Here is a 26,477-nt window from a genome sequence, read left to right as displayed (position 1 = left end):
TGGGGTGGTATGTGTGTCATTCTTCTAAAGATATGCTCCTGTCACACTGGGCAGGTCACTCAACCACAATGGACCACATTCTTCTATCTATATAATGAGAAAGTAGGAGAAGGTGATTATAAGTTATTTTCCAAGCTATAATTCTAGGATTATTAATGAAGAAAAGGACACATTCATTACCTTCTTAGGAAAAGAAGAAAATAATTCCAAAGAAAAATATTTGGAACCTGACTTCTAAAACAGTATCACATGAAATAAATCGCTAACATGAAAAGTTACGAAGGTTGATATAAGTAAATAGAAAACTATATTAACTTCACTTAATTCTTCATCCAGGTTTTCATAAAGTGAATGATTAATGTAAAAGATTAATCCCCTCTCGTATTTCTGCAATCCATCCTCTAGTACCCAGTCCGCTCGGGTTAGAACTTCGGCCATAGACAAACCAGACATCTTATAGTATGGCAAGGCGAGGTGGGAATGCTGGGTGTCAAGCCTAAAGGGAAGGAAGTAAAAAAACCTCAAATTTGTCATTTTTAAGCCTGGATGCCTAATGCATTTGATAATAAAACAGATAATGCTTTCCGGATGACATAAATCTCAAAATACTCCTACTTCCATTAGTAGTTGGAACAAGTTCTAAGTTTTATTCTGTAAAGTCATTCTAATTAATACAGTTTCTTTTTGTCTGCTCATAACAAAAATAGAAAAATAATTCATTAAGTGAATTTTAGGATTTTTAATGTGGCTCTAAAATAATGGTGTTAATAGGCACGAAAAGTCTGTTTTATTAATTTATAATCATTCCCGTGGGTCGAGTAAGCCTTTGAAATAATCATACACAAAAAAATCTATAAAGGCCATCTCAAAAAGTAAAACCACTATTCATCCCAGTCCTTTTCTGAAATCATAAAAGCACTGACTACTAAGATTAAAGTCACAGGGGCGCCTGGGTGGCTCAGTTGGTTAGGCGACTGCCTTCGGCTCAGGTCATGATCCTGGAGTCCCTGGATGGAGTCCCGCATCCTGTTCCCTGCTCGGCAGGGAGTCTGCTTCTCCCTCTGACCCTCCCCCCTCTCATACTCTCTCTCTCTATCTCATTCTCTCTCTCAAATAAATAAATAAAAATCTTAAAAAAAAATAAAAGAAATAAAAAAAAAAGATTAAAGTCACAGACCGACCAAACGGTATCTCCCTCTGAAGGCAAATAGGCAATAAACTAGTAATAACGGCTGTCTCTGGGATTTTCATGGTCATGAGCAGGCCTAGAAGGCCTGAAAGAAATTTAATTCCTAAATTAAGTGGAGGGAGACTCATGAACTGGAGAGTCATTGTTCATCTAATAAATTGTAACTCCTTTTGAAGGTAGGAAACCGTCATGTTCATCTTTGTGACTCTAAGCTTAGCACAGTACCTGGCACACAGTATGTGCTCAACAAATGCTGACGGAATAAATGAATAAATGAATCTCCTCCCCTCATTCATTCCCCCATTCATCAGGTAGCTACCAGAGATGGAAAAGCTAGTACCTACACCCAAAGCTCAAGATGGCTTCTCTAACAAGTTTCTAAGAAGCATCACCAACCTGCTGTAGCAGTCTCCAAGATGCCCACAGCTTTCTTTAAATGCTTCCAAAAGCTCTGTTTTTTCTCCAGGTTCCAACTGACTGGCATCCATCAAGGCAGCCCTCACTAACAGATGAGCCTCGCTAAGAAGGTGGATGCAGCTCTGGGTTTTTGCAGTCTTGTAGGTATTACTGTAGTCTACCTGAAACAAAAAAGGCCAGCAGCTAATATTGCTGCAGAAACACACCCAAAAGTTTCCTGGTTCTTAAGAATATCTATATATTTTGTTAGTAGAGTTCATATTTATACACATTAAATCCTAAAAAACTAAAAAGTGGTTATTTATCATTCTGATAGGTCCTATCATTCTGATAGGACCTATCATTCTGATAGGTTCTTTTCCCCCACAATCCATGAGCCAGCTTAATACATACATGACTGTAAACATTCCCTTGTTAAACAGTGCTAAGCACTAGAGAAGGTACAAATAACACTGTAATACTAATAACACTGTTAACTTAGCAATAATTTGTTCATAGTTCAATAAGGCTAACAAACATATGTGAAACAGTTAACTTTTTCAGTTCTGTGATTTAAATCTTAAATTCAGACTGACTATGCTTCCTTTATTATGCTTCCAGTCAGTAAATCTAGGTTCTACTTGGCCTATTTCTATAACCCACAGTGGGCTTATTAAAATTATCACTAGCTAATCTGAGTCCATCAGCATTTTCAGATTCCAGCAAGCGAATCATCTACATTAAGTTTTAAGACTTTCAATTAAGCAAGATTAAAAGGACAGGGCAAAGCCAATATAATTATCAGCATTAAAATGCCAGGGACAAATCAGGCAAAACCTTGACCTGATGATCAAAATTAACATCACCAATGAGGGGCACAGATATCATGTGCCTCCTGATGTAACACCCTGAAAAAGACACAACGTCACCTATGTAATGTTCTGGCTGAGAATGAGCATACATAACCTGAATCTAAACAAGAAGAAAATAAATAATAAAAAATTTTAAAAGGTGGAGGGGCAAAAATTTATTTTCAAAAATGTCTATGCCATAAAAAATAAAGGCTATGAAGTTATTCTGGATTAAAGGAGGCCAAAGAGACATCATAATTAAATGCCCTACCTGATGTTAGACTGGCCCCTGTACTGGAGAAGGGAGATACTAGTAGGTCATAACTGAGTCAACTGCAACATTGGAATATGTGTCCTGTTAAATTTATTAAGCATTTGTCGGTACTTCAGTGATGTAAACAAGTACCCGGATTCTTAGGAAACATACAGTGAGGTATTTAGGGGCATTAGGCTCTGAAGCATGCAAATTACCTTCCAATGGATCGTGGCATGTGGGCTGGGGCGGGGGGGGGGAGGGTGTGTGTGTGTGTGTGTGTGTGTTTAGAAAGTGCAAAAGCACAAAAAAAGAGAGAGAAAGAGAGAAGCAAAAGGGGTAAAATGTTGACTATGGGTGAATCTGTGTGGAGAATATAACAGGGTTTTATTTCTACTATTCTTATCCTTGCAACTTCTCTGTAAGTTTTAAATTATTTCAAAATAAAGAGTTAAAAAAATTGCAAGTAATGAATTGGCAGCTGTCACTCTTAAAAAAGGAAGAAGGGTGCCCCCCTCTGGGCCACTACCCAACAGACAATGCTGCAGGTGCGCAGGCCCTAAGACAATCTGCTAATATTTCATAGAGTGAGATGGGGATAAATGATCTAAGATTTCTTTCAGCTCCATTTCCTGGTTCTCTTTGCTAGGGTTCAAAGTAAAGGTCAAAGGCTATTTATGCTTAGACTGGTTAATCTGTCCTCTTTGGAGGGTGGGTATGAATAAGGAAGTCTTATTTTAGTGAACGGAATTTCTACTGGCTCCTCAAATGTCAGGAGCTCTGAAAACGAGAAGGTGACTAAAGATCCACACTCTACTGCCAGACGGAGCTTGAAAGTTGGTTGGCTGTGGCACTCTGAATGTGCGATCATTAGAATCAATATGGGGGCATTGCTTTGACTCTAAATTTCTACAAATAAGAATTGGAAGTCTGAAAGGAGTACCATTTCTTTGTACAGTTGCACTGGTGAGATCGTATCCACAATATACAAATTCCACCCAGCCTCAGCTACAGGAGGTGTTTTAAGCTTACCACTGGTTCCTTTTCTAGAACTAAAAGCAAAACAAAAGATAAGAATTACAGGATAAGACACAGAATTAATAAATAGCAATCTTAAATGGTAAATATTGGACACCTATAAAGATTTATGCAATCATTTTCATTTAGTATTTTCTTCAGTGATTATCTGTACAGTGGATTTTTATACAACATTAGTTCACAATGCTACATAGGCTTACAGCATTTAAAATTCAACAGCTCTCATGTACTGACAAACCAATTGCTTCCAATTTATTCCACAAGAATTCTTAAATGGGCAAAATGCTCAAAGAACAGGCAAGACCCCTCAAAAGGAAGAAAGACTTGGCTGTGAGAGTGTCTGTGCCCAGTATCTCTCGTGCACATGGCCTGCAGGAGTCCAGCACGCCTATGTCACCAATCTAAGCAGAAGCTGCAACAGAACACGAGGCAAAACACTCAGGGTTGCTGGGAAAACACGCAAGACACATATAACCATGGGTTCAAGCACTCTCTTATCTCTTGCTTTCAATATGTGATGCATTTTCTTTAGTATACAATCTTTTTAAAATGTAGACCTCTGACCAAAGAAACTTTCAAATAGGTTAGGATTTTTTTTAAATCACTTAAAAATAGAATTTTTTAAAATGTCCAATTACAATAAAATGTCAATAATTTGCAAGATTGCAAATTGTTCTTCCTCTTGCCAGAAAGCTTTTAGAATCAGTCAGTCTCAGGCCATCCCGTGCATGCTCTGAGTGACCAGTTACCCAAATCAACCTCTGATTATTCCTGTTGGTGGGACAAAGCACAGGCACAAAAAATTTAAAAAAGCAAAAACTTATGTTAAAAATAAAAACCAGTTTGACTAGAAATACAGCTCTTCCTTGACCTACGGTGAGGCTACCTCCCAATAAACCCACGAAAAATTGAAAATACCATAAATCAGATACACCTAACCTCTCAAACATCAGAGCTTAGCCGAGCCTACCTTAAACTTGCTCAGAACACTTACAGTAGCAATCATCTAACACAAAGCCTATTTTATAATAAAGTGTTGAATATCTGATGTAATCTATTGACTACTGTACAGAGTGAAAAACAGAATGATTGTATGGGTACAGTATGGATGTAAATGTATTGGTTGTTCACCCTCACGATCACATGGCTGCCACTGCGTAGCATCACCAAAAAATACCATACCACATGTGGTATGACAAATTCAAAATCCGAAGTACAGTTTCTAGTGAATGGGTACTGCCTCCAACACCGTTGTAAAATCAAAAACTTGTAAGTCAAACTAACATAAGTATGGGACCATCTGTACACTAACTGCTTCTCTTCCACAGACGGATTTCTTTCCTGATTAAATTATTCATAGGAGAACATACAAATCATCATCATCATTATCATTTAATTCCTACTCATAAGTTCACAGAACAGAAAATGTTGAACAAAAGCATAACTAGTCTGGAACTAAGTGTTCTATCCCAAACAATGTAAAAGCAGAAAATCCAAGAGAGTCACCCAGAGATCAGTGTTATCAAAATGCAATTTTATTTTAAGATCGATCAGCACATATCTATATATCATGAATGTACTTCAAGGTAAGAAATGCATTATTAATGTCTTTTGAATTGAAATACCAGAAAATAATACTTGGATAAAAACATAACCACTGAAAGGTCAAAGAAAAAAAGAAAAAAGTGGTAAAGAGCCTTGTAGTTTGGATTAACATTAGAGGCTCTGTCTTTCCTATTAATTACACTTTAACTTCTCTAAAATTACACAGATTTTTATTGGAACTACTTTATAATCCATTTTCTTCTAAAATTCCAAGGTTAATATAAAGGATAGTATGGAGACCACTAGAACCTTCTTTTCCTTCTCTGGGAAAAAAAAAAAAAACAACATAGACAAACCATCTAATCATTCAAAGTTTTGTTTTGATTTTTAAAAAGATAAACTAGGACACACACAAAATATACCAGTAACAGTTCTTTCCAGAAACGTTGGCAGGAATGTGTGGAAGTGTGGGGATGCTTACAGAAGCCTCTTGGGTGATTCTCTTCTCTCTGGAATGGCCTCAGGGTCTGCCTTGGTCAAAAGTATCAGGTGGTTTTTAAAGTGACAAATGGCTTTCAAGCCTATGAAAAGCTGTATTCTTAAAGCACAGACATCCATACTGACAGGTGGGCAAGCCTAGTAAAGGAAAAATCACAAATTTAACCAAGGAATAAATGTACATGAACTTTAACCTTCAAAAACCAGTCTGTTTATTTGTCCTGCTCCCTTGTCCACCCCCCTCCAAAAAAAAATCTGAATTCCTAACCTTATTAGAGCAGGAGGTTTTCCTGTCTAAAGTTATGTAACCAACTACCTGTTACATATGTGCCTGCCGAAGAGCTACTCAGTATTTGCTGACTGAGTGAATGCAGATAGCAGGTGCACTTGAGCCCCTTGCAGCTGTGGGAACTCCTGTGTGGCTTAGAGAGTGGCTCTCGGAGCACACCTGTGGGCTGGTAACCTGCACCTAGAGAAATCCCCACTAACAGTGGGCTGGCTCAGGGATATGGCCCAATGTGGTTTCTAGGAAAAATCAGACACTATAAAAGGTCATTCTATGGCACAGAGAGAACATAAATAGTTTCTTAGTGGATGGGTGTACAGGGAAGAGAAATGCTTGCATGTTCAGATGGCCCGACTGTTAGCTCCTTAGGTGGAAACATTGCCTGGAATGGATGACTGGCTGGGTATGTCAGGTAAAGGGGAGGAAATCCTGGCCGAGGAGCCAGGCTCCTGTCCCTGTAAGGGAGCACTAATCAAGTATAATGGATAAGGTAAGAGAAGAGCTGTTCCTGAGAGCTCACAAAATGATACTGTCAGGCCTCTCTTCCATTAACACTATTTGGGTTCTGAGGTCATCTTCACTGTCCTTTTGTACAAAGCGATTGGGGCAACATCTCCATCTATTTTTTCATTCCTAAGAATAGATAAGATGGCCTTAGCTAGTGCTGAGGAGACAGAATCTCAGAGGAAAGGGAGGTAAGATGTACACTTTGGACCACATTCTGAGGTTGTAAAATCTTTCTCAGACGCCATGGCTCCCAAAGTCTGAGTCGGCAAGAGGGCTAAACGTGTGCTGGTTCAGGTTGTAGCTAGGATTTCAGAATGGTAGAGTCCCAGGAAAGGGGGAGCCATGAAGTGTGATCATCACTGTCCTTCCCTTTGCCACCTTCAAGAGGACTGGCCTCAAGGGCAGCATCCCCCACCAGCTAGCTGCCCATCTCTCTTCTTATCTCCCTCCCTCTCTTCCTTGTTCCTTCCCTCTGGTTTTAGGAGACTCTGAGAAGACCTACAACATGATTTAATTTCAAATGCAGATTGAACCTACCTCAATCTATTATGTATCCCTCACTGCAGCATCACCACCTATGTAAGCCTATGTCTTTCTGAGGTTTGAAAAACAGAAAACAAAAAAGCAAAGCAAGGTGTGGGGAGAAGGAGAGAGGGACAAAGAATCTGTTGGCTTTCCATTTTTACTAGGGAAATAACCTTTATTTCTAAAATACGCTCTTGAAAAGTCTATGTGTGGGGGTGCCTAGGTGGCTCAGTCATTAAGCGTCTGCCTTCGGCTCAGGTCATGATCCCAGGGTCCTGGGATCGAGCCCCGCATCAGGCTCCCTGCTCCAAGGGAAGCCTGCTTCTCCCTCTCCCACTCCCCCTGCTTGTGTTCCCTTTCTCGCTGTGTCTCTCTCTTTCAAATAAATAAAATCTTAAAAAAAAAAAAAAGGCTATGTGTGTATCTTAAACACAGATAGAAAGGCATGGGGAAGCTGTAAGTTGGGTTTCTTAAGAGGCTGAAGGTAGGCAGTATGCCTGGTCGGCAACAGAAAGCTACAGGCAGGCCATTGCATGAGTTACTGAGAACTCAGATCACGGAAAACACTATCACATGTCACAACTTGGGTGATGGTGATAGTGGAAGAGGACTTCAGACACATTAAGCACTACAAAGTGCTGGCTTATTAACATAACCATCAGGAGTGAACACTTACTTTTCCAGGAAAAGGTGTTCCAGGTGCCAGACAGACATAAACTAACTTATAAAATATAGGCCATCATGGGGCGCCTGGGTGGCTCCGTCAGTTAAGTGTCTGCCTTTGGCTCAGGTCATGAACCCAGGGCCCTGGGATCGAGCCCCACTTCTCCCTCTCTCTGCCTCTGCCCCGATCATGTGCTCTCTCTCTCTCACTCACTCACTGTCTCTCAAATAAATAAACAAAATCTTTACCAAAAAAAAAAAAATATAGGCCATTATAATTTGGGAGTTTCCTGCAGCATGTAACTTTATATCAAACATCCATTCAAGTAGTTTATACCTGAGAAGTGGAATAGCATATGATGAATATCACACAAAGAATCGGTATATTTCTGAGAACAGAAATTCAAGATCAGAAAATACAGAATTTCATCATAAAACTGCCTATGGTTATTTTGTGGTCAAGAGATTTTCAGAGAATAAGCATATTACTTCTCACTCAAAATGAGGTTAATAACCTAGCTCATCCATTAACTCTTAGATTAAGACTACAGAAATACATTATAGACATATCTGATAAAACAAAACAAAAAAATATAAATAAATCATTTTCATGCACTTGTGTTCTTGAACACACCGATTTCTATAGGGCTTTGTTAATAGTTATATACAAGTGTCACCACTGTTTCCATTAAAAAAGAATAAAATTGTAGTACACTATAATTGTAAAGTACTCTCTCTGAAGTTCCACTACACATATTCTTTTTTTTAAGATTTTTTATTTATTCATCAGAGAGAGCAAGAGCACCAGTAGGAGGGAGGGCTAGAGGGAGAGGGAGAAGCAGACTCCCCACTGAGCAGGAAGCCCGATGCAGGGCTCGATCCCAGGACCCCAGGATCATGACCTGAGCTGAAGACAGACGCTTAACTGACTGAGCCACCCAGGCGCCCCTACACTACACATATTCTTTACCAAATTTTAAAAATTATGCACTACACCTAAATTCTGAGTGAAATGTTTTCAAAGTAATCTTAAAAATTGTCATCTAAACCATGAATCACAAAATGTTCACTATTTTACATCCAAAAGTTCTATTTTGATAAACAAGATCTTAAGACCTTTAATGTTCACCAATTTAGACCCAAGAGCAAATCTGCAAGCATTCATGTATCCCTTTTTGATCTTAAGATTTTGTTGTCATCATAAACCAGTTCTAACCTTCAGGGTGGTGTCCACATATGGGTCCTCCTCACGAGCTGCCGCCGCACTGCACCGCACTGTGAAACACTGTAGGTTGTTGCTAAGGAAGAGGAGAGACACCACTGAGCAAAGCAGAGGCCAATAACCAACATGCCCATAGTTGGGAGGATTTCACAGAAACAAACAGCAATGGTGGGGAGGGAAGACTCAAGTATTTGTCAAATGCTGATGATTAGTCTGCTTCTTAACAAAGAGAGCACCTCAGAATCCCCGTGGCGTGTTTGTAAAAATATACACCTGGTCCCCACCTCACCCATACTGAATCATAATCTCTAAGAGCTGAATCTAGACATGTATATTTCTACAAAGCTCCATGTGTGGCTCTGCTGTACACTTCTAGTTAAGAACCATGGATCTGGGTCAATATCTCACAGACAAAATGATGTTCCTAGGATCTGTTCAAGGTAAAAAGAGGTGATTATCAAAGCCAAGATTAGAACCTAAGTTTCCTATTATCTCTATCCCACTCATCTCAGGATGTAATTGAGCCTAGATTATGCTGGACAACAGACTTAGATTATGCAAACACATATCCAATGGTAGAACAGAAAATTACAGACTATCTGAAGGAATCTTGAGAATTATCTACTCCAGAAGCTTGTTTTAAAGATGAGGGCATGGAAGTCTTATGACTGGTCTAAGACATCTCTGGAGGATGGAGCCAAATTAGATCCTAGGTCTTCTTACTCCTCACACTCCTCTAGCTCTTTACACAACCCCAGGCTGCTTCTGCACTGGAAAATGACCCAGAGACCCCACAGTCAGTGCACAATGGATGCCTGGTGACTAGTGGATAAGTCAACACTCCAATACCAACATTAAAAGCAGTTAACTTAGAAATTGCTACAAAACCCATCTCGTAGTAGATTCACAGGACTAAATAATTTTTATTTTTTCCCCACAGGAATAATTTTTAAAAGCAAATTAAAAAGTAGGAGAATTAAAAATGAACCATGTTGAAATAAAGCAAACCTAGCATTGATCTTATAATAGAAGAAATAGTTCTTGGGGCACCTAGGTGGCTCAATCAGTTAAGAACCTGCCTTCAGCTCAGGGTCATGATCTCAGGGCACTGGGATCAAGCCCCCTCGTCAGGCTCCCTGCTCAGCAGGGAGTCTGCTTCTCCCTCTCCCTCCACCCCTCCCCCCACTTGAGCATGCACACTCGTGCTCTCTCTCTCTCTCAAATAAATAAATATTTTTTAAAAATAGGAGAAATGCTTCTTTATAAGGAAGGCATTCTGACATTTTCACAGTTGGGAGATTTTGCACAATGTAGGGTAAGAGGTATCACTCAGGGCATTCTCCCTCTGTTTTGGGAGGCTTCCATTGCAGCCTCAGCCCATTGCCATCTCTGTCAATTTCCGCAAGTCCATTTCCACAAATGACCTCTGGAGTCGTGATAATCGCTGGAACAGCAGCACCACCACTTAGAAATCTAGAATAGAGTTAGCACCAGGAAGTAAAATGAGTAGAAGGGACTCGGAGACAGTGAGAGGCAAAAAAGCACCTGTGATGGGGTCAGAAGGAAAGGTGAGAGTAGCTGTGACCATAAAGATAAATGACGGTCAGGCTTCAGAGATAAAAAGGTGGTCCTCTGGATCCCTTCCACCTATAGTAATCCAGCTGTTGGCTATCGCTGGGATACTAAGCAGTAGTATAAGAAAAGAATAAAATGAACTGAAACGTGTTGGCATGGAAAGATGTCCAGGATATGCTGCCAAGTGAAGCAGCAAGTTGCTGAACAGTGGACATCATATGATCCATTTCTATGAAAAACAAATCATAGCAGTAAATGTACTTTTTTTTTTAAGTTGGATGAATATGCACCAATTTTTTTTAAGATTTTATTTATTTATTTGAGAGAGAGAGAGAGAGAGAGCATGAGCAGGGGGGAGAGGCAGACAGAGGGAGAGAGAGACGCAGACTCTCCGATAGGCCCGGAGCCCGAGGATGGGCTGGGGTCCCGGGACCCTGGGATCATGACCTGAGCCGAAGGCAGACCCTTAACTGACTGAGCCACCCAGGCGCCCCGAATACACACCAACTGTTGCCATGGTTGACTCTGAGGAGTAGGATTATGGGGGGGCTTTCCCATTTATGTATTTCTATAAGGATGACATTTTACATGATTTTATACTGTTCTTAGATTCTTTAAAAAATTTTTTCTATTGCTTTTTTTAAAAAACGTACCAGGCTTCAAGAAACTTTTCAAAACAAACTTATGGGTCAAGATATTTCTAAAACATGTATTTACTGGGTAAAATAATATGTAAAAAGTTCAACCAATATAGGATTTTAAAAATAGGGGTGGGGATCCTTATTAAGAATCTGAACTTACATATAACAACTGCTATTCTAACGTCTAGTGCTTCCACAGTCAAGTTAATGATGTCAGAATGTAATTTGGTGCTGATATTAAGAAAAACTTCAATAATTTCTTATCTGGAGACAGGCAAAACCCACACATTTTAAGTCCCTTCAAATTCCCATAACTGTGTTTTCAGGACTCTACATTCCAAACTAATTCATGACTTATATTTAAGACAGACACTAAATTCTCAGTGCCCTTTATGCAGCCAGATAAAGATTAATAGTCTTTTGCATCAATATTTTGGGACAGAAATTAATGTTTTAGGGGTGCCTGGGTGGCTCAGTCATTAAGCGTCTGCCTTCAGCTCAGGTCATGGTCCCAGGGCCCTGGGATCAAGCCCCACATCAGGCTCCCTGCTCCGCGGTAAGCCTGCTTCTCCCTCTCCCTCTGCCTGCCACTCCCCCTGCTTGCATTCCCTCTCTCGCTGTGTCTCTCTGTCAAATAAATAAATAAAATCTTAAAAAAAAAAAAAGAAATATTTTATTCTTTCTCCCTCTAGTTTTCCCTTTCTTTTTCTTTTTTTTTTAAGACTTTATTTATTTATTTGACAGAGAGAGACAGTAAGAGCAGGAACACAAGCAGGGGGAGTGGGAGAGGGAGGAGCACTCCCACTGAGCTGGGAGCCCGATGCGGGGCCCAATGCGGGGCCCGATGCGGGACCTGAACCACAGGCAGACGCTTAACGACTGAGCCACCCAGGCGCCCCTTTTCCTTGGTTTCTAAGATGCTGTAGTTCCCTAGGTTCTTTCGATTCTTGAAAATCCTTCTGTTCTTTCTCTCCCTTCCTAAACATGACCTTTCACCAGAGTTTAGTTTTCCAACTACTTTTCTCTGCTGCACACTCTGGGGGCCATGCTCCCTACTTCGACAGCTCTTTTTTTATGGTAATAAAACATCTACGTTTTCCTTTCTTTTCTAATCTTCAGTTCTGTGTCCAAAAGCCTACTTAACATTTCCCCTTGATACTCTCTAAGCGCTTCAAACTTAAATGCCTAAACCAAACTTCCTTTTTGCCCCACACTTCACCCTCCTCCACTCTTTCATAAGAGCAGCCTCAACACTCTGGCAAGGTTTTTCATGCCTCCTGCATTCCCACCATCCCAGCAGACACCAAGTCTTGTCATTTTCTTGCCGAAGCCTCTCCCATCTATTCTTCCTTGTCCTCTCTCTGCTACAGCCCCTGGTTATCCTTCCCCGAACCATTTCAGTAGCTTATTTACCTGTGTTCAATCCATCCTGCATAACAGCCACCACTAATTTTCTTAAAGCAGTGCTCTTATCACATCACTTTATTGATCAAAACGTTAAAGAAGTCCTTAATTTTCAAAGCCCTGAGCTCTCTCTTGAGCATTATTTGCACCACTTCTCTGCATTTCAGCTTCTTCCTAAAGAACATCACTATGCGCAACATGTTGGAAATTGAGACTAGCTACTTCCACAGTGTTCACTTAGGAAACACACAACAGCATTTCTCCTTACATCAAGACAATGGGGGGAGAGGGCAGCAACCACACTATGAGTGAGTAGCAGAACCTTCAGGTGAGTTTTATGCTGTCTGAATATATTCCAGCACCTACTGTAGCTTCTGATACTATCACTCATTTGAAAAAAATTAAAAATCACTGTCCTATGCAATTAATTATTAGATGCTCCTACAAAACTAGACATAGCCTTTGTTTATTGTCTTCCCCGTATCTATAATGCCCTTCTCTTCTAATCTACATCTGTAGACTCTAACCAGCTTTTCTCACTTCAAGCACAAAAAACTTTCCTGTATGACTCAGCCAGAAGTAATTTTCCTCCTTGAAGTGCCTACACCACTTTCACAAAGTCTAAAGATATTTTTCACAAATCCCCTAGTGTTTGTGCCCCATGTATGTGTCTCTGGCCTTCTTTCACGCTGTTGCTTTAGAAAGCAGATGGTGTACCTTATTCACGGTTGCTTGGCCAGAGGGCCCAATGCAGTGGCTTGCACATAATCTAAGCTCAAAAAAACAGGAAATGGAACCAGAAGCATCAGTTACTGCTGAGATAAAAGGAAATGAGATTAAAAGCCTATTCAGGAACCCAGGTTACATGCCAGCATATTAGGGTAGGGCAATTCAAAAGGCATCTGCCACCAATTAGGCGCATGACCTTGCCAATGCCAACCTCTGGATTATTTCCCCATTTGTACTAATCAGAGGGTAGTCTTTCTAGCTCCTTCACAGTTCTAAACCATTATGAAATAACACAACTCATATAATGGATAGGACAGCACAGAAAAAAATTAGGAAATCTAAAAAGAAATCCAGAGATGTCCTGACTGGCCCCACTGACTTTTCATTAAAATTCCCTACGAAAATTTTTCCTCACAAAGACCCCTATCCAATCTAAGAAAATAAAACAAAGGCAAAACCAGAATCTAAGTCTTTGACATTGAAAAGGTAAGTATGGACCATCAAAAGACAAATATACACCATTAATTTACAATATTATATACTGGTTCACACAATTCTCACTGATTTTTTTTTAAGATTTTATTTATTTATTTGTTTGTTTGTTTATTAGAGGGGGAGCGACAGGCAGAGGGAGAAGCAGACTCCCCGCTGAGCAGGGAGCCCAATGCCGGACTGGATCCCAGGACCCTGGGATCATGACCTGAGCTGAAGGCAGACACTTAACCAACTGAGCCACCCAGGCCGCCCCCACACAATACTCATTTAAAGATTTAAGAAGCACCCCAAGGATTTGCAGAAGAATAAGTGACTCAAAGTCCAGCAAGTAACACTGTAACATACCTTGCGATGACATGTAAAAATTGTGGTGTGAGCACCGCCTGCTGAGACTTCTCAGGATACTGGTAAACTGACATTAATTCAACAGATTTGACAACCATGTACAGATAGCCCACATGAGGCAATGAGAAAAAACAGAAGAGGCTCAGCAACTCTTTTTCCTGAGACAATTTTTTTCTACCAGAAGTAAAGGAACCTGCATGAAAAAAAGGAGGGGGGGGGAAACCCATGAAACCAGTAAAGGAAACTGACATCTTAACTTTTCTAAGCAAAAAAGTCTCTCAGTGTGGATAACCAAAGTGTTCTTTAGAAAAAACTGTTCTTTATTTTTTTTAAGATTATTTATTTATTTATTTGACATAAAGAGCACAAGCAGGCAGAGCAGCAGGCAGAGGGAGAGGGAGAAGCAGGCTCCCCACTGAGCAGGGAGCCCGATGGACTCGATCCCAGGACCCCGGGATCATGACCTGAGCCGAAGGTAGACGCTTAACCAACTGAGCCACCCAGGCGCCCCATGGAAAAGCTGTTATTTATAGAGGAGTGCCAGGAAGATATGAAAAGGGAGTGATGTAATTAAAATATCACCATTTTGCAAGCCCTAATAAATTAACAGATCTACGTAATAACCATCACAGAGTCAACCAGATTCCATGTACCTTCCAACAGAAGTCAGCATTACTTGTGCTACTAAATCATCATCTTCATAATCATCACCACCACCATCATCTAATCAAGACTTAGTCTAGACCAGCATTGTCGATAGAGATATAACACGAGCCACATATGTAATTTAAAGTTTTCTAGTAATAACATTTTAAAAAGTAAACAGAAACAGGCAAAATTTTCATAGTATATTGTATTAACCCAATATATCCCTATTACCATTTCAACAAGCAGTCAACAAAAAAATTGAGATATCATATATACATATATATATATTTCTGTACTAACTCTTCAAGATATGGTGTGACTTTTACATTTAACAGTGTATTTCAATTTAGATTAGTCACATTTCAAGTGCTGAGCAGTAGCAGGTGGTTAATGGCTACCACAGTGAGCAGTACAGCTTTAGATCAAACCACTAAATCACAGGGAAATACAGGGGATACAGGAACACGTTAAATGACACCGTGGGGACTCAATTAGCAAAATTCCAATTACGGGAAATTCTACAGTATTAGTCCAGCTTCTTGCTAATGCAAAAAAAAAAAGAGAGAGAGAGAAAGGGAGACACCATTAGATAGTTGTCCCCCTAACATGGCTCTGGGCCCTCTCTGGTCTCCAGCGTTGTCTCACAACCCTCTCTGCCTTGCTCTCTCAGTCTTGCTTCTCTCAGTTCCTCAAATATAAGATTCTCCCTCTACCACAATGCCTTTGCTGCTTCCTCTGCACCAACCATATTTCCAAATCAGTCCTGATTCACTCTTCAGATCCTCTTTCCTAAGAAGCCTTTCTTGACCCCTAAATGAGGTTAATATCTTTGTTACAGGCTCTCAAGGTAGGGTTCTTTTCCCACAGAGTGCTCATTTCGGTGTGTAATTGTATACTCCTTGAAAATAATTGAATGATTATTCGATTAATGTCTGCTTCCTCCCCCCCAAGACAATAAGTTCCACGAGTGCAAGTACTTTGCCTACTTTTGCTCATTATTGGTTCCCTAGTATTCAGCACAATACCCAACATAGTAGGTAGTCAATAAATGTTCACTAAGAAAGAAAAAAATAAGGGAGGTTTATTAAACATGTTTAATCGGAATAATATTTATATTGTCTCTAGGCAACATCTAAAGATGGTAGGCAGGCCAGGACTAAGTACAAAACCCGATGGCAAATTCTCAATCTTGGCTGCCCATTAGGTTCCAGGGGAGCTTTTAAAAAACTACTGATGCCCAGGCACCATAGTATGTAGAGCCTGGGCATCAGCATTTTTAAGCATCCGAGTAAGCCCAATGTGCAACAAGGTTGAAAACCACCGCTCTGAATGAATTTCCCATTCAGTCAATATTTTCCACCTTGCTCACAAGGCCATCATATGAAGCTTTGCCACATACCCAGGTAAAAAAAACCCAGCTAGGACAAGGCTCTAATTTCCCTTTTCGGGCCAAGTAACCATTTCGAAAAGGGAAATGTGTTTTGTCTGTCATGTCCTCTCCATGGCTTCTCCTAGCAGACACAATTTCTCTTTCGAGTGCTCACAGGAGCACCATTTAGCATTATTTGCTAAGGAACTTGTCCAGGGTCAATGGGAGACTCAGTAGAAGAACCTAACGTATTACCCACATCGGTCTCCCCTCCCAGCCCAGAGCCCTTTCACCTCTGCACTGTAGCAATGCCATACTTACTTACCTGTTTGGTAAATAGGTAGCAGCTGAAGTGAATGTAACTTGACGTCATCAGAAAAGACACAGAACGAAATATCAGGAGCAAAACGTCTGAGAGTTTAAAAAGAGAAAGAGGAAGAGATCTAATTTCCATGTACTTCTAAGCGGGTAAATATATATTAAATGCTGGTGAATGAAAAGCTTTGTAATACTTATAGAGCAGGTGCTGAACGTGGTAATATTTTGTTTTTTCATCAGCTAATCCTGTTGACTCCAGTGTAACGGATACTCCAGATTGGCTACTTTTTTCACCGAGAAGTTCCATGGGCTTTTGACAGATAACAAAGTCATCTGACTCAAGCTGCAAAGTTTCATGACTGACATCTTAAAAAATAAAATTTGAGAAAAGAATTTAATAACTCCAAGTACTACTTGAATGAAAATTAAATTTCACAACATCCCCAGACCAATTAAACAGACATATAATAATTTTATTTATTCATACACACAGACATCTCACATATTTGCAAAGCACTATGGTTTTGAAAAGCCTTAGCACTTCCTCATTTATTCCTCACCACTGATAAAGTACAACAGGATATTATCATCCCAACTTTACACACGAGGAAATTGAAATTCAGAGATGGTATTCCTAACCCAAGGCCATTCAACTTATGAGATCTGGGACTAGAAACTCCTCCTAGCTCTTCCGTATTTCTATTGACAAGTATATGCTGAAACACACTGACATGTTACAGAGTAAGATATGGGCAGCCAGATCATAAACCCAAATCCCATGTATCAGGTATAACTGAATCTATAAACAATGTGGCTTGGTGATTGCTATATATTAGCACCCTTCAGAGACTGCCAGAAGTAAGGGTTTTCTCTACACCTAAGATAAGAAAGCAAGCTCAATTCATTATTTACCTTCTGTCTGTTTCATTGGATTGTCGGTCTTACGTGGCTGGTGGTTGACACTCTCTCCACTTTTAGGGTCTGACTCCAGTTTTAGGATTAAGACTTCTAAGTCTGACATGAGAGCAACATAACCAACACAAAAAGAAATTTCAACAGGAATGATATTATCTATGTGTATAATTAAAGAACGTTCAAAGTCCAATACTGAGAATTCTTCATTAATGACCTGATACTTCAAATTAAACAAGACTAACTTATTGGTGCAACCAACAAGAAGGTCTCCTTTTACTGGGCAACAGGAGATGCACAAGGGGGCCTCAGAAAGCGGCATTTCAATAATAGACATCTGGTCTTTGTAGGTGTCGCTGAAGGGTGCCTCCACATTATGTCCAACCATTCGGATACACACGCGACAGTTTTCAGTCCTTTTACTTCTCCAGTTCACATATGCACGTAGAAACGTAGCTTTGTTTTTCTCTTCAATTGCTGCCAAATAGTCTCCTGAGAAGGAAATAAGATTATACTTAGAATTTGTAATTAGAAACAACCACTTACTTTGTGCCATGAAAAGGAACTATTAGGGAATCCTAATGTGAATGGTTGAATTAAAGATTGACGAGAACAAAACCCTAATTAATAGGATCTTAGGTGTATTTTTAACTGACATTACGCATTTAGGTTCTGAAATAAATCTCTCGCCATTATGTCTTAAGATAATCCATTAATTATTCATGCAGCTTACACAGAAATTGTACATTTTATTCCTTATATTAGCTCTGAGTGTTTCCTATAGCTCTGAAATCCCCCTTCCCACAAGTCACACCTTCATGTCAACTCTGAGAAGTAGGATAAAGCTATACATATTAAACAAAACCTAAATCCAAGTTAATTTTCCCTCACTTGTTGATTTTATTATATTGTTTAAATTACAAAGTAATTTTATAGTTACTCTCTGTTGTGAGAAATCAAAGCAGTAAAGAGATGGCAAATGGAAAGCATAATCTCTTCCCTGCAGTCTGAGCCGGTGGTAACACACATAGCTTGGTACGTGTCCTTCTATACTTTTCTCTCATATAAACATAGACCGTAGACTAGTGTTCTGTCTTTTTTTTTCTTCACCAAAATGGAATCTCACTGAATATACTTAACAATCTACAACTTCTAAAAATTACCAGTAAATCTTAACTCGCCATGTCAATACATGGGTATCTAACATCGTTTTATTGAAAATTACCTGCATATCCTATGTATACATGTGCCATAATTCATTCAACAATTCCCCTATTGATATATATTCAAGTTTTTCTGCCACTATACTTCATACTGTAACAAATAGGCCTATACCTATATATTTATTTCCTAGGGGTTTGTTTCAATGGCATAGATTCCCAAAAGTGAGAATGTTGGGCCAAAGGGCAGGTACGTTTTAAATCTTAAGATATTGCCAGATTCTATCACAATTACGTAATAGGAACTCGTGTTGCCAGCAGTACTGTTTGAACATGCCCGTTTCCCCATATCCTCACTAGCACTGACTCAGTGTGACAGGGAAACCAGGACTCTTATGCTTATTATAATGTATATTTTCCAGACCATTTCTAAAGCTGGTCATCTTCTGCTATGTTTATCAGCCATGTATGATTTCTCAAGTTATCTACTTTATTAGGATGTTTGGTTTGTTTTTCTAAGAAATAGCCGCTCTCTGGATAAAAGTGATATTAATCTTTGGTTGGTCATGAATAGCAAATTGTTTCTGGTAGTCTATTCTTTGATGTTTGATTTCACTTATGGCATCTTTTACCACAGTAAAAGTCGTCAGATATGTATGTAGTCAGATATATATCATTTCCTTCTTGGCCTAATTTCCTAATTTGCTTAGACAGTCTCCTATGCCCTCCAAATTACATAACTATACTGTTACATATTCTATTTTAGTGGCTTTTTTAATTTAAATTTTTAATCTTTAGAACTTTGAGGGGAAGATAAGTCAAAGTTTTTCCAAATGTAGAACTGACTATTGACTAACATTATTTGCTAAATAAGCCCTTTTCCAATGAACTGAAATTGAAACGCCGCTGTTAGCATAATGACTTCCCATATACAAAAGCAGCAAGCAAGCAGCCCCTTTCAGCAAACACTCGCTGGGCTGGCCGGGTTCCCTCTGTGTCCGAAATGAGCCAACCTTCCAGAAACGCAAGCCTTCTCTTGATGCTGGTCCCTTTGATACCACAGAAACGGAGCTTGTACCTGTTCATTCCCTGGATATCTTCACAGAATGCCTAACCATACCCTACAGGCTCCATAAATGTGCTCACTCTGTTCCAGAGAAGCAGTTTGGATGGAGTTGCATCAAAAGATGCCTTGTAGCCTCCATCTTCCTAGAATTTCCTCAGTAAATTATTTTTTTCAAGTTTTTATTATGGTAAGATATACATAATGTAAAATTTACCACTTTCACCATTTTTGAGTACACAGTTCAATGGTATGAAGTATATTCACATTGTTGTGCCCCAATCACCATCATCCCTCTCTATAACTTTTTCATCTTCCTCAAAACCCTTAAACAATAACTCCTCATCTCCCCCACCCCCAGACTCTGGCAATGACCATTCTACTTTCGTTCTGTCTCTATGAATTTGCCCACTCTAGATACCCCATGTAAACTGAATCATACAATATTTGTCCTTTTGTGTCTGCTTTATTTCACTTAGCACAATGTCTTCAAGGTTCATTTGTGTTGTAATGTGTGTCAGAATTCTCTTTCTTTTTAAGACTGAATAATATTCAATTTTATGTAAATACCACATTTTATTTATTCATCTGTTTAAGGACACTTAGGTTGTTTCCATGTCTTGGCTATTATAAATAATTCTGCAATGAACATGCAGGTACAGATATGCATATGCCACATTTAGTTTATCTTTTCTTCAGTTGATGGACATTTGGGGTGCTTCCACTTCTTGGCTCTCATTTAAAAATGCTATGAACATTGATGTACAAATATCTGCACAAGTGTCTGCTTTCAACTACTTTGTTTATATACTTCCAAGAGTGAAACTGCTGGATCATATGGTAATTAATTTTTTGAGGAACACCATACTGTTTTCCACAGCAGCTCTACCATTTTCCATTCCTGCAGTGTGCAGGGGTTTCAATTTCTCCACATTCTCACCAACATTTGCTATTTTCTTTCTTCTTTAAATAATAGCCATCCTAATGAGTATGAAATGGGATCTCAGGTTTGGTTTGCATTTCCCTGGTCATTAATGATGTTAAGCATCTTTTCATGTGCTTGTTGGCCATTTGAAGAAATGCCTATTCGCCCATTTTTGAAGTGGCTTTTGTTGTTGTTAAGTTATAGGAGTTCTCTATATATTCTGGATATTAATCCCTTATTGGATATATGCTTTGCAAGTATTTTCTCCCATTCTGAGGATTGCCTTTTCAATCTGTTGTTAGTGTCTTTTATAGATGCATGAAGGTTTTTAATTTTGATGACATCCAATTTACTTTACTCTTTTGTTGCCCGTGCTTTGGTGCCATATTCAAATTAGTAAATGAATTTTAAAACTAAGAATATTTGTTTGGTTAAATAAAATTGTTTTATTCAGACATTTATAAACATATACCTATTTCACAGCGCTCACCATAGCACATACCCTCCCCAATGTCTATCACCCAGCCACCCCATCCCTCCCACCCACCCCCACTCCAGCAACCCTCAGTTTGTTTCCTGAGATTAGACAGTTGAATCAAAGATCTGTACCTCTGAAACAAATAATGCAATATATGTTAAGAAAAAAAAAAAGAAGAAGATAGCAGGAGGCGAAGAATGAAGGGGAGAAATCGGAGGGGGACACGAACCATGAGAGACGATAGACTGTGAAAAACAAACTGAGGGTTCTAGAGGGGAGGGGGGTGGGAGGATGGGTTAGCCTGGTGATGGGTATTAAGGAGGGCATGTTCTGCATGGAGCACTGGGTGTTATGCAAAAACAAGGAATCATGAAACACTACATCAAAAACTAATGATGTAATGTATGGTGATTAACATAACAATAAAAAATTTAAAAAACCATATACCTATTTCACTGATAAAAGTCTATTTATCATTTATACATAATCTGCAAACTGTAGATAGTGCCCATACTATCTTGTATGTTTTCAGATTAGTTTTATAATGATGAACTAGAACTTGCTAAGTAAGTGTTTATCTGACAAGCATTATGATCAGAGATTTAGAGTTCTCTCAGTTAATCCTCACAACAAACCTTTAGGATATTATCTCATTCTCCATTTTATAGATCAGGAAACTGAGGCTGAGATAAGCTAGGTAACTTGCCTAAGGCAACACAGCCAACAAGCTAGAGCTGGGACTTAAACCTGGATCTGTTTAGCTCAAAAGTCGATGCTCATTCCCCAATTATGCTATTTCTCAGAATGTTAAAAAGGAGATATAAGTCTGGAGGATTCTGTGGAGGTTAATAGCTCTTTATGAAAGAAAGTAACTAAACTTTTTAAAAATTTTAATTTATTTAAACAAACAACAACAAAAAACAGTTCACCTATTTTTCCCACTGCCCCCACCCCAGAACCAATTAGTTTTGGGTTTTTTGTTTTTTTCTTAGATTTTACATATAAAAAATCATATGGTATTTGTCTTCCTCTGACTGACTTATAAACTTTATTAGGCATTATGCATATGGTCAGAGCTTTACTCTACTTACTTTACAACAGCTTCTGTCTTAAGTAAATTAAAAAATCATTCTCATCTTTATTCTTAAACTCAGATTATTGGTTTTTTAAAATAATAAACTTCCTTTTATATAGGAAGATCATAAACCTGGTTAATACTAATACACGATTAAGGAAAAGGCTGCTCCTATGACAAAACTGACATCAGAAGGCAGAAATAATATACGATGCATCAAAATATGTTTTATGGCTCTGGAAATTGAAGAGACGGTAAGGTTTGGGGGGTATGTAATAGACAGACTCATTTAATACACCTGTGCTAAAGAACAGGCAATGAGAGCCATGTGATCTTGTCCTCCCTGCCCCACTACCTTCAGACACCCCATAAACAAATGTCCTGCACCAGAGCTCCCCACACAGCACTCAACCCTGGCCACCAGGTCTTTCTCCATTGAGAGCAATAAATTCTCATGTCTCCTTTTCCTCACTCCATACACAGCCTAAATTAAATTTCCATTACCTATGATGATGTTAGGGCCCTCTGTCCTTCAAAATTTCTACCTACTTTCTCCCTAACACCCCCAAATTTTATAAAGGGAGAATAGCATCCTGCTAACTAGAGATTAAAAAAATGAAAATGTTGGGCATCTGGGTAGCTCAGTTGGTTAAGCGTCTGCCTTCAGCTCAAGTCATGATCCTAGGGTCCTGGGATTGAGTCCTGCATCGGGGTCCCTGCTGTGCAGGGAGTCTGCTTCTCCCTCTGGCCCTCCTCCCAGGGGGAGGGCCTGTTCCCTCAATCTCTCTCTCTCAAATAAATAAATAAAATCTTTAAAAAAAAAAAGAAGAAAAGGAAATGTTTTCTACTTGGGCAAGAGACCTGCAAAGCACTTATAATAAATAGAAATGGCTGATACAAGATTCATTTTGTTTCTGACAGGAGGAGATTTGCTACAGAGAAAGACAGTAGGCACTTAGAGCAGGAATCCCCATGTCTAAATTACTGTGAATGGGAGGAAAGAGACCAAAAGGAAAAAGCAGTGAAATGGAAGAGAAGTTATCTGGATATCAGCATTAGCTAGGAGTCAGCTGTGTGTGGGTTAATAGAAGCTGTACCCAGGGACTGTACCCAGTCTTCAAGCTGAGGACTGAAAGTTACCCTTGAGCTATCTGACCCAGGCTAATGCCATAGCACATGACTCCTGAACTTTCTTTAGGAACGCTGGATTATAAAACTGGATTATAAAAAGTCTTTGTTTTTCAAGGCCTCATTAATAAGGTTACCATGCTACTCAATGCCTACAGCAGCCAGTATGGCACTAGGACAGTGATTCTGAATCTTGGGTAAATATCAGACTCACCCCAATGCTGGGGCATAGCCCAGGAAACTGACAGTTTCTCTGAGGTTGTGGTGCAGGCATCAGCATATTTTCAAGCTCCCCCAGGTGATTCTGAAGCACAAGTAGTGACATCAAAGATCCCAAGAACCACCACTACTGACAGGGAAGAAAACTAGAGGTTTACATGATGCCTGCCACTTTCAATTCTAGAATAAATGTCCATTTGGAAGAATGGGGGCAGATCACGTAAATATGTCTGTTTCTGCCTCTCTTTCTCTCTCTCTCTCTCTCTCTCTCTCTCTCTCTCTCTCTCACACACACACACACACACACACACACACACACACACTTGAGACTGGTGGGTTTGCCACTCAGTAGAGCTCTTGAAAGTAAGAATTTCCATGTTTAAAAGGGGGGTGGGATGGGGAAAACCACCAATATTGAAAAATGATTGAGAAATATTTCTACTAAATTCCAAAATCAGAATCTTCTGCTGAAAGAGAACATATAGATCCAATGAGTGGTTTTCAAACATTATCTGTGAACCAATGCAAGCTTCTGTTGATGTCTTCACTAGTCAAAAAGAAAAAATAACAGCATAGTAAGTTGCTCATAAAGCAAAGATATCCAATGTTTAGGGCTAAGTGCTCTTTTCTCTTCTGGTTACAGTAAATAGTAGGGCTTTTCATTTTTAAAAATATGTATTTTTACTGGACAAAATGAATAGTCAGATACTAAGTATGATGATAGCCCCATCATGGACCCACAAAATCCCAATGCCTGGAAATCACTGATCTAGTAATTTCAACTTAAAAAAAAAAAAAAAGAGAGAGAGAGCCTGAGATCCAAAAGTTTCTATAAACTCACACCCAACCAGTAGCAGAAAGAGATCCCCAATCCTCCAAGTTCAGGCTCTCTACTTCATTAGTAAGCCCCTGAGCCATGGGCTTTTCTACCATAAATACTGCAATTTATACCTTTACACCCCTCTTGAGAAGCAGGAATCAAACTTTAAGTGCATTAGTAAGCAGTTAAAAGAAGCCGATGGCAAATCCTTCTGTAATCTTAAGTACCACCTATTTTTAAATGTTGGGTTTTTCTAAAATAGAGATATACCCACATAGTACCTCCCTGGTACTGCTTCACATTTTGTTGGAAAAAGGGTAGTGGATGCTGCTGTGCTGTTTTGGGTGGGAGGGACGAGTTTATGACTTGAGTTCCACTTGCATAGATTTAAAAACCAGCATATAACGTGAGCTTCCAAAAACCGACAAGTGGATAAAGGTACAATGTAAAAGGACTGGCCATGAGTTGGCATGATTGTTGAAGCTGGGAGTACCTGGGGTTCAGGATACTATTCTCCCTGCTTTTGTATGTGTTTGAGAGAGTTTGGGTTTTTTGTAGTTGTATTTTTTGGTTTTAAGTGTCTGGGCTGAGTGGAACCCAGCCACCCAACCACAGGCCTTTCCGGTGAGCGAACGAGACAAGAAAGAGCAGACAGCGTCCCCCGCCCCCGTGAAGCAAGCGCTCACCTGCGGTTGCCACGACAACCGCACAGCTCTGCTCTCCTTCAGTAATCAGCTGCCAGACCCCGCGAGACCCCAGCAAATTCCGGGAAGTCTCTTCCCCACCCAGAGTGCCGCCGGGGACGTTCAGTCCTCTAGGAAGGAGGCCCCAAGCCGGGATCCAGGCTCCCCCTGGCCGCGCTGCTACTCACCCGCCTCGCTGTAGGCCAGGCACAGCACCCTGCCTAGCGTGGAGAAGGCGCACCTCGGCTGGCACAGCTCCTGTCCAGTCACGGCGAATGCCTCCACCTTGCAGCCTGCCGCCACGAAGAGAGCGTCGCGTCCTCCGCCGCAGAACCGCTCGGGCTCCAACTTGCAGGGCACCACCTGCTGCGACCCGAACGGGTGCAGGTTGTATAGCTGCACCATCCTGACCACCGGCTCCGGGGCAGCCCGGCGGTGCCCGCTCAGGCCTGCACGCCCCGCGGGGCGCCCAGAGACCCCGCTCCGGTCGCAGAGGCTGGACCACTTCCGCCAGCAGTTGCACAGAGCCGAGTCACGTGAGCGTCACCCGGGCCGCCTGCGGCTCGCCTTCTTAAAGAGGCTGTTACGGGTCGAGGCTGGGGTCCTAGGAGCTGTCACCTCCGCCCGGTGCGCCTGCGCCCCGCGGGCCTCTTGTTTGGGGGCCTTGGACCCGGCCGACCGGCGCTGGCCACACCTCCGCGCTCTGTGGTTGACCGGCGCAAAGACCGCTGTGTCCTTTTTTTTTTTTTTTTCGTCATTTCACGTTACTGCTTTGGGCTAGACGAGATGTTTAGGCCCTTGAATACGTCTCAACATTTGATTATCTGCTATCTTGTACCATTTTGTACTTACTTCAGGGGCATCCCTTATGTCTTCCCGATAGCCTCTGAGCTTCGGGAGGATAGGGCTGCGAAAGCTGAAGTGCAGCGCACGCGGCTCAATACCGGGCCGAACACACTGAAGAGTTGTTACAAAATATTGGAAATTCTAGAATGATTTCATTGGAAATAACACCTAGAATATGCTTAGGAAAAAGGAAGGAGGGAAGGAAGGAAGGATGGAAAGGAGGAAGGAAGGAAATTTTATATATATAAATAATGCTGAAGAACCGTGGACATAACCTAGTGAACTCCAGGTATTTGACAAAAAAATTAGTTTGAGTCCCAGAGGATGTAATCACTAGGGGTGAAATCCACTAGTTCTCAGTCCAGTGTTCCTAAAACTAATCTGTATCCTGGTGGATACAGGTGGAGCTCATGGTTACAATCCCAATTTAAAAACAAAACAAAACAAAACAAATCCACATGAGCATTAGAACTACTCTTTACAATTTATCCAGAAAATAACATATGTAAGTATGACTTGTGGGATTTCTCTTACTTTCGGTGTCCCCTTACTTGTGTGGGGACGAAACTAAAAAGAGCATTTTTTTTTAAAGATTTTGTTTATTTATTTGACAGAGCACAAGCAAAGGGAGCAGCAGCAGAGGAAGAGGGAGAAGCAGGCTTCCTGGTGAG

The 26,477-nt window shown here is 40.3% G+C and overlaps 1 protein-coding gene across 7 annotated transcripts in view; it reads right to left on the bottom strand.

Annotated features, from left to right (window-relative positions):
* Positions 1-25,824, bottom strand: part of HPS3 (HPS3 biogenesis of lysosomal organelles complex 2 subunit 1) — a 38,160-nt gene extending 12,336 nt beyond the window's left edge. For 3 of the 7 annotated variants that reach the window (XR_003518589.2, XR_003518588.2, XM_027586998.2), the window contains exons 1-10: positions 25,149-25,822; positions 17,410-17,901; positions 16,692-16,863; positions 16,505-16,590; positions 14,163-14,355; positions 8,968-9,049; positions 5,754-5,908; positions 3,633-3,741; positions 1,586-1,767; positions 316-496 (exon numbers count right to left, since the gene is read on the bottom strand). Coding sequence is in view for 4 of the 7 variants with exons in the window: in XM_027586998.2 (XP_027442799.1) it covers positions 316-496; positions 1,586-1,767; positions 3,633-3,741; positions 5,754-5,908; positions 8,968-9,049; positions 14,163-14,355; positions 16,505-16,590; positions 16,692-16,863; positions 17,410-17,901; positions 25,149-25,365 (1,869 nt within the window). In the remaining 3 variants the exon portion in view is untranslated. Of the gene's footprint in view, positions 1-315; positions 497-1,585; positions 1,768-3,632; positions 3,742-5,753; positions 5,909-8,967; positions 9,050-14,162; positions 14,356-16,504; positions 16,591-16,691; positions 16,864-17,409; positions 17,902-25,148 lie in introns of all 7 variants that reach the window. The other 4 variants (XR_003518590.2, XM_027587000.2, XM_027586999.2 and 1 more) reach the window with 4 other exon arrangements.
* Between the last annotated feature and the right edge of the window lie 653 nt (positions 25,825-26,477).

The sequence above is a fragment of the Zalophus californianus genome, chromosome 1 (assembly GCF_009762305.2).
Source record: "Zalophus californianus isolate mZalCal1 chromosome 1, mZalCal1.pri.v2, whole genome shotgun sequence".
Taxonomy (NCBI): domain Eukaryota; kingdom Metazoa; phylum Chordata; class Mammalia; order Carnivora; family Otariidae; genus Zalophus; species Zalophus californianus.
This window is presented reverse-complemented; position numbering and strand designations above follow the sequence as displayed.